Source organism: Esox lucius, chromosome 6, assembly GCF_011004845.1.
Source record: "Esox lucius isolate fEsoLuc1 chromosome 6, fEsoLuc1.pri, whole genome shotgun sequence".
Classification (NCBI taxonomy): Eukaryota; Metazoa; Chordata; class Actinopteri; order Esociformes; family Esocidae; genus Esox; species Esox lucius.
The window spans coordinates 24,644,692-24,653,969 of NC_047574.1; the positions used below are offsets into that span (position 1 = coordinate 24,644,692).

Sequence of the window (9,278 nt, forward strand, 5' to 3'; positions counted from 1 at the left end):
ATAAACATTTTCAATCAGTCAGCTTTTGTGTCTTTAGTACTGACTATATGCACACATACTGTACTAATACTACTGGTACTACTGTACCTGTTTTAGAGTGACATAAGACATAACCCAGAAATCCATGTTCCCTAATTTCATATCCCTAACCTTAAACTCATTAACTTAACTTGTACGCCTAACCCCAATCCTAACAATACACCCAATTGTATGTGTTTCCCTAAATCTAACCATTACATTGAAAAAGAAAAATCTTTCCCAACGCTACTCCTTGCTAAAAAAAATTGTGGAGATCGATTTTTCATATTTTACTATCTTGGTGGTATTACTGTCTTTGTGTATGAAGACGTCTTCACACACTCTTGTCATACAGGGTGCTGCTATTGTTTATAATCTATTTACTACTTTCCGTATCTGAATGTAAATACATTGACACTTCCATAATCCCTGCACATGGACTCAGTAAAGGAACACCATATAATATATATATATATTGCAAAAATCTCACATTTTTAACACTACGTTTTGAGAAAAGGCCCCATAAGTAAGCAATTAACTATTTCTCTATACTTTTTTGGAGATATAACATTTCATTCGAGTTCATTTGATGCCACATCCGGACGTTGTTGAGTCAGAGAACATTGCATGGCAGGTTTGGTTTTGATTGCAATCTCCAAATTGCTCAGTGATCATTCTGTACAGTGATCATTCTGTGCAATGATGTCATATAGGCTCTGGCCAGCCCTCACAGGAAGTCAGTCTAATAGTGATTTTCTTCAAGACACTCCTTTTAGAACTGAAGACTACATCTCTTGAGGAAACTATAGGGTTACAGTCTCTCCCTCTGCTTCTAGGAGGACAGGCAGACTCCAAACAAACAAAAGACACATTGACCCTAAATGCAACACTACTGGTGAGTAGTAAATATATTTTCTAATAATATTCAACAGTTATAAGATGTATGTGGCCAAGTAAGTAATCTTGGATGTTGTTTCAAAATAATGTTTCTCATGTTTTTTCATGTTTTCACTGTTACCATGCTAAAAGCAAGCATTTTAAGTAAACATACATTCTGGGAGGAGATCATTTCAAGCTGTGGATCCTTTCAAACAGTGTGCAGAGGTCTTTGCTCTCAATAAAACAAAAGGGCTGGTAACAAAAACTGTCTGTGAAAAAAACGACACGGAGTGGGTTATTGTGTAACCCCAGAGTAGTCGCTTTTCACTTCTCTTTTTGTACTATCTTTTATTTAAACTTTTCTGGGGCAATATTATTTCACATGGCGTTGTATATTACTTCTGTTCTATGTCCACCTCAATAAGAGAACGATTTGAGTGTTCCTCAGCTGTGCTTTATGCACAGACATATTCCAGTCAGTTGTTGTGTCAAGAGTTAAGCGTGAGCAGTTACTAGATAACAATGTGAATATTGTAAATAGTACATTTTTACTGCGCAAAGGTTAACCCTTAAGTTATGTTAGAATCCAATTGACCCGTTTGAAGACATTAATATGTCTGAAATGCCATTTAGGTTATTTTGATCGACATGAAACTCCACATTGTGTTTATGAACATATTAAATGAAAGGTGACCAAATTTAACAGTTTCAAGGCCCTCTAAAAAAAAGTAGTTACATTCATAATGTTGGAGAATAAATGAAATCACAGCAGGAAAAATCCTGCTGAGTGCCGATATACAGTTGAAACTGTCTTACTACACCTCACAACACACACACACACACACACACACACACACACACACACACACACACATATATATATATATATATATATATATATATATATATATATATACACAAACACACACATGCACTGCACATACAAACTATGCCTGCCATGGTCAGTTTTTGTTGCAGTACTTCTTTACCAGGTAATATGAGGTGAAGAATTGTCACAAGTGAAAAATATTTCACTCACTGTGACCACTGAGACTTTGTAATGTCTCACATTTAACTAACACAAGCTTTTTTTATCTTTATTATTGCTGAAATGTTTACACAGGAAAAGCTTTGATGTCTAGTGTGTTGGAGGACCCAGGAAGTACTGTTCATAACTTCGCAAAGTGATATTATTTATGGACACTGTCTATATGTTATTTTGCAGACTACAAATCCCAAATCAGCGGCTAATCAGTGGCTAGCTTGTGGGATACAAAGACAGGGAGAGATATATTCCGTGCAACCATGTCACTTGAGCTATTTCATATTTTCTCCAGAGTAGTTCAATTCGATAATTGTGACCCAAGACCAGCACGTGGTGAGAGCCTTCCCAGAAACCTAGCCTCTGTGAACATAGTCCTAGCTTATTCTGCAGAGATGACCAGCCCTGCTCCATCTGATTCCCTGAACTTTGATTATTGTGTAACATGCATTGACCTGAAGCATTTATGTTGTCACTATGATCATAATATCTAGACATTATTAAGGAGAACATTGTCTAGAACATTAAAAAGTATTGGTAAATGTTGTCCATCATAGCAAATAGGGCAACATTTCTGTTTTTAGGATAAAAAATAAGTGTTCATCATATGGTAAATGTGGTCTAAATGGACTATATAATAAAGTGAAACTTGTAAATTTTGAAATATATATGAGTAATGAGTTGGTTATGGATGTCTAACACATTTGTTGAAGGCTAAAATATCAATAGTGAGTAATGGGTTGTGATTTAACAGGTAAAATTGACCTGCTATTATAATGAGTGTAACCAAAATGTTAAGAAGGGTTAAGGCCCAGGTTTGCCAACGTGTTGGGAGAAATACGTTTGATCCTTTCTGAGAGGACGATCAGCTGACCCATGAACCACCAATGTGCAATGCAGCTATCAGGCAAATTAGCTTGATCATTTGGAAAAAATAAATAATTTTGAGGATGTGGCGTCCTGTGGCACACCAACCTCCAAAATGGGAACTTCTTATTTAGCATTGACAGTTTTTCACATTTCACAACAAACATCCTCTCAAAGGACTTGAGAAACTGCAATCTTGCAGAAAGAGGCATTACAGTAATTCTTCATAGAGCATCCACTCCTTCTAGCTAGTACTAGTAGGTAAGTGTACATATCTAATTTCAAACCTGGTTTAATGAGTTTACTAAGCACTAGATCAGGGGTTGGCAACAATTTGTGCCAATTTATTAACTTTTATCATGCAATTTCAACTTATGATTTCCATCTGCCCGCCTGGCTAAACCAAACAGAAGTGCGGTCAACTTAACAGAGCTCCACCCCAACAGATTTAGGCCTACCCACATTCATCACGAGGATAGGCTCATGAGGTGACCTCAGGAATTCCAGCAACAATATTAAAAAATTTTCTCGATTGTTGACAAGCATCGGTCAATACTGAAACCACAATAACAAAACTCTTCACACAGTGTGCATTACCAACATGCATTGTTGCAAAAAAATCACTAAAACCATCAAAATGCTTTATACATGTCTCAAAACAAGCTTGTTCCACCAAAACACTGGCAACAATTCACACTCAGAAACACACACTGTCACTCATAACACATTGACCTAAAAAAAACCCACTAACAACAGGGATCATTACATAAATGACAAAGTTTTCTCTTGTAGGTTTTTTAAATTATTTTTCACATGAATCAGAATTTGATTATAGAATAAGAAAAACACCTCACTTTATTGACTGTACTAATGTATTTGGAACAAGAATGAATCGGAAATGCAGCAATTTGAAGGAATATCCTTTATCTTTGCATATAGTAAAATAAGTTCAAACAAAAAACAAATGTCCCAAAATTCCAGGGCTGCAACAAAAACAAACAAACATCAACATGTATAGTATAATCACTAGTCTCTCTGTATTGTAGGGGCCAATGAGTGGTTTGTGTAACAGCAAACCATCATTGGAAAGTGCTGCACACATTGTGATGTTAGCTCGTCTCTTGCCAGGGACATCCACGGTGGCTCTCTATCCAATCATATTTCTTCCCCTGCGGTGTGTTTTTGCCAGGTTGAATCCAGCTTCATCCACAAAGATGAATATATGTGCAGTTTGACTGGCTTCCATCTCCATTACTCTCTTAAAAAACTGTAAATCCATAGTTTTACAGTACTTTACATTATGTGTAAATACCCTGTTTGGTTATTGAACAGACATCTTACCAGGATATATTGATACCGGAGTTCTTTCACACATTCGCCGTTTCTCTCAAAGGGCACAGTGTACAACACTTGGGTTGGTTTTCAGTTGAAACTGCAATCAACTGTGTTTGGATTGACTAAATATTCTAACATAATTAAAATGTTCTAACTATTTCAATCTGGTTACTGCAGAAATGCACACCAGTTGCCATGATTTTGTTTTGAATGTGTTTTAACCGTTTTGAGAAGAGTGTGTAAGCATTTGAGAATACATGTGCTGTGAATATATTGTTTTGTAGGTGGTTGAGTTTGAATGCATTGAATGCATTTTGTGTGAAAGCAATGAGAAACGATTCACAGTTTGGTTCGCGTACACTTCCGTTTTGCTGATTATGTTAAGAATGTGGTTACTGGGTATTGTTCGATGCTTGTAAGCAATTTTATTTCTATTCTATATTTCTAAAAATACATATAATGTAAAACCGAAGAAGTAGGCAAATGGACAAAAGATTATTACAAAAAAACACTCTTCATTAGGAAAGAATGACCTAGTAAGAATGATAATTTGTTATATTTGTCTTGTTTGTACAGATATCTCCGTGGGATGCTGCAAGAATAGATACAGACTGTATAACAGAGTGTGAAAACACCAACATTTGAGGTTTCCGGGAAGCACAAAACTTTACCAATGGCTGAAGTGACTACAGTAGCACTTAATGACTCTGGCATCAAACGCTTCCACTGCCTCTCAACTCAGGACCTGGTGGCCAGTGTACTCCCTCCGATTTTGATCTTGGAGCTTCTAGTGGGCCTCCCAGGCAATGTAGTGGCCCTGTGGATCTTCACCTGTCGTCTGAAGATATGGAGGGTCAACACCCTGCTCCTCTTCAACTTAGTCCTGGCAGACTTCCTACTGCTCATCTGCCTGCCTTTCCGCATCGACAACCTGTTCCGGGGGGAACACTGGGTGTTCGGCCAGTTATGGTGCCGGATCAACCTCTTCATGCTGGCGGTCAACCGATCAGCCAGCATCGCCTTCATGACCAGCGTCGCCTTCGACCGCTACTTCAAGGTGGTCCACCCTCATCATAGGATCAACCGCATGACGTCCACTCAGACAGGGTGGTTAGCGTTCGGCATCTGGGTTATAGTGATCTCCCTGCGTATCCCTCTGCTGTGCACCAACCTCCTCAAGGAGCACGGCAACAAGTCCCTGTGTCGAAGCTTCAGCTCCTACACGAAGCCGCCCCTGGCCATTCAAATCCACACCACAGTGTTCATCTGGGAGTTCTTTGTGCCCCTGGTGCTCCTGCTTTTCTGCTCAGTTAGGATCGCCTTCATTCTGCGCCAACGTCAGCTGGACAAGGGGCAGAAGGTGAAGCGGGCCATCCGGGTAGTCGGCCTTATCGTGACTGTGTTTGTACTGTGTTTTTTCCCCGGAATTGCTACAGGACTGGCTTCGGTCTTCATCATGAAGTATAGACCTTATGACTGTGATTCTTATAATTTAGCATCTCAGCTCTTCAGCCTGTCCATTGGATTCACCTACCTTAACAGTGCCTTGGATCCAGTCATTTACTGCTTTTCCAGCTCCATGTTCCGAAACTCCCTGAAGAGCTCCATCAACCAGCTGGGCTTTGTGGAAATGAGGCTTAGTCGACGGGGAAGTATGACCAGCGATGGTTGAGGGGCCTAAGGAAGAGCCCCTAACCACTCACCACAGCAATTTCCTTTTGGAGAATCTTGAATCATGAAAAACGAGTGCAGTTTTTGTTGCCATCTTAAGTGCCGGTCCAATTTAGAAAATGGACCCTTGATTTAGCTTGAGAGGACCTCATTGCTGACATGAAAAACATATTCAAAACATATCTTTTGAATTTGGGAGGTTGAGTGTTTTTAATTTGGGAGGTTGAGTGTTCATGCCTAACAGGTCTTATGATGCAGGTTTTAGCTAATAACAATATACATGATATAAATCTGTCAGTCAAAAGCAGGGGAGATAGGCCTCCACTCCTAGACCCTACAAATGTTTAAGGCTTACCAAAGTACTTCCTTTTTTCTTGTATACAGAAAAAAATACCCTCATTATCAGTAGGAGTTTTGCAATCTATTTGGTCAACAATTCCACATGCATCACCTGAACAGACTATTTTAAAAAATCACACAGAAGATAATTTAGACTTAAGCGTTAGGACAGAACTCACAACATAGAGTTAGACGTAGGGCTAGGCATAACCTATTAGGTTTAGGCATTCATTTATAGCTAGCCAGCTAAACAAGCAGCATTGCAAATGCTATCTAAATTTGTTATCTAAATTTATTAATTCAAGTGACATTTTGAAAGAAAAGTGAGGCTGGTTATGGAAACCCTGGAAGTAACAGTGAGGGTAAACATGTAACACTGCTGTAAAAAATTATTAGTAATTGAGGATTTCCCAAAGCCATCCAAATTAAAGTCAGCAGTAACTTGACTGAAGGTAACATTCACAATGTACAAGGTTAGATGAATATATATTTGTTGCTGCATGTTTATTGCTAGCTAGCTTGATAGGCACTGTACAGCAACTAACAATAGCTAATGCAACATCATAGGTTGAAAAAAGGTACAGTCACAATTTGAAACATTTTATTTGAAGATACAGTACTGAATGCTTTAATTGTGTGTGTTACATACAACCTTTGATTAATAAGTAAGAGGTTGTGTTGTTTCATGAATATAGTCACACAAGATAATTTGGTTGCCAATGTTAACCAGTTCTGAACTTGAGGTACTTAATGATGGAGGGCTGGAATGGGCTAGCTTGAAATGTCACATCCTGAGGAAACAATTAGTCAACTGTCTATCCAGTTTCCATATCTACATAGGGATGGGTTAGTTAGCAATCATGTTATTGATGGGAAATCAAGGCTTTTATTTTTGCTTGCGTTGAAAAAAGTTTTTAACATAGTGCACAGTAGTGACATCTGCTGGTCAGAAGTTAATAACGGTAAGTATGTTGGTTACATAGACATCTTTAAGACATTTAAAATGTGACAGAAAAAGCTAAAATTAATTATAGGAGAATGAAAAGCAAAATACAACTTACAACAGTTACGACATGAGACACAAAGCTCAACAAGGTCCTCTATTTGTTGAGGGACAATAAAAAGTACTGTAGGCCAATCCTATCCCAATGTTTGATTCTGATTAGGCTACTTCAAAAGTCCTCTCTGTGCATCCTTGTCCACTCCACTCATAATCCTAGCATTAAAACTGTTTATTGGCCATTTGATAACTGAACAGACATATATGTGGCACTATAGGACTGGCAAGCCAACCCATTCAGTACTGGTTATGGGGGGATATATGAATCTGAATGGCACTGACTGTCCCATTACAACAAGTTGAAGTGGTCAATATCCATTAATATGTAATGTTGTTTATGGTCAAATATTTTATTTTTCTTTCTTTTATTTATAAATGGTGGATGATATGCAATTGTTGAGTTTTTCACAATTTAAGAGGAGGGTCAAGTATTAGTGCTATGTGGAGGGAAGGGGGCGTGATTGTTGTGGAAAATACTAAATTCTTCCTGCCAAAAAGATGCAGACTCAGGAGCTTGTAAATCCAAAAGACTTTAATGAAGGATCAAAAAAGCTGAGTTGGTCTGCCGAACAACTGTCTTCCCAACCTCGGACAATTTTATACAGTACCATCTGGCATGACGTTACATTGCCATATTTTTATGCTAATCCCTTGGGCGGATCTTCTCTGATCCGTCACCATTATTTCTCATCTTTCTGGAATCCACCTAACAAATAATTGCTGTTAAATATTGGTGGCACAGGTCCTGAAAAACCCATACAAATAATAGAGCCATTATGGCCCCTTGAGTTTAATATATTCAATGGTAGCTTGATTACTTCCAATACAAAATGTATAAATTGTATATTGATGATTACACAGTTTACCATGAGTTTACCATAGTGACTAGTTGTACAGTATGTGTGTGATTAAGATAATTATACATTATTTTCTATGTGAGTATACTGCTTTTTTATGCAAAATCCCCTATATATTTCATTTTGGACACCTTCAAATTGGTCAATTCCTCGCATTGTAAATGACCATCTGTCCCTTAAGAAAGAAATCTCATGACTGTTAATCAAGTGAAGACAAGCCTGTGGAATTTTGCAACCATAAACAACCTTTTTTTGTGTAAATTGACATTCCATTGCTGTGTCTTGACTTGAATGATATAAAACAAAGGTGTAAAACTGTGATAGGACAAAGAGATTTCATTCCTCTTGAATTGCTTTCATTTGAAATAAAACTATAATAACCTGATGTCGTAGAAGGGCCATGCTGATTTTCCAATATATTGTCTTAAAAATAAACCATCACGTTTATTGTAGATACACTGTGCGTAAGCCATTCAATCATGTTTTGGTGTTGTTCAACTCTCTAGTATTTCAAGATTTTTGTTTGTAAGTATTCATTTGTGATGTCTTTTATATTGCATCAGTGCTTTCTCAATAGTTCGAACACAGCAACTGAAGGCACAAAAACATAGTTCAGGAACCTGTAATGTGTTGAATATTTGTTTTTAATTTGTGCCTTCAGTTGCTGTTATTTTTACTGTTTGTATTTTTGTTTGTAATATCTACATGTTGATGTTTTCTAAAACAATAAAAATATGCTATGTCTTTATCAATGAAGAATTGATAAATATGTTAAGGTTTACGCACATATAGGCACAGCAACAGATAATAAACAGTTGCATTAGGATATGTGATGTGTTTGTGTGTGTTTCTGACTTAACTATATAACAGGAATAACAAAGGTATATACACTGTGGTTAACTCTGGGACATTATTCCTGCCACAAATTTGAAAAAGGCATTTTTTTTTGACAGAACTCACAACATAGAGTTAGACGTAGGGCTAGGCATAACCTATTAGGTTTAGGCATTCATTTATAGCTAGCTAGCTAAACAAGCAGCATTGCAAATGCTATCTAAATTTATCTAAATTAATTCATTCAAGTGACATTTTGAAACAAAAGTGAGGCTGGTTAGGGAAATCCTGGAAGTCAGGGTAAGCATGTAACACTGCTGTAAAAAATAAATATTGCTAAACAACAAAACTAGTAATTGAGGATTTCCAAAAACCG

General features: G+C 37.4%; 1 protein-coding gene across 1 annotated transcript; it reads left to right on the plus strand.

Moving 5' to 3' along the window:
- Nucleotides 1-777: 777 nt before the first annotated feature.
- On the plus strand, nt 778-8,896 carry hcar1-3 (hydroxycarboxylic acid receptor 1-3). Its single transcript, XM_010903494.5, has 2 exons — nt 778-913; nt 4,718-8,896. Exon 2 carries the CDS (start codon nt 4,815-4,817, stop codon nt 5,811-5,813), a length of 999 nt encoding a protein of 332 aa, XP_010901796.1. The 5' UTR covers nt 778-913; nt 4,718-4,814; the 3' UTR covers nt 5,814-8,896.
- Nucleotides 8,897-9,278: the final 382 nt, after the last annotated feature.

Coding starts and splice junctions, on each gene's coding strand:
- hcar1-3 (XM_010903494.5), top strand. CDS start 4,815: ATGGCTGAAGTGACTACAGTAGCACTTAATGACTCTGGCATCAAACGC.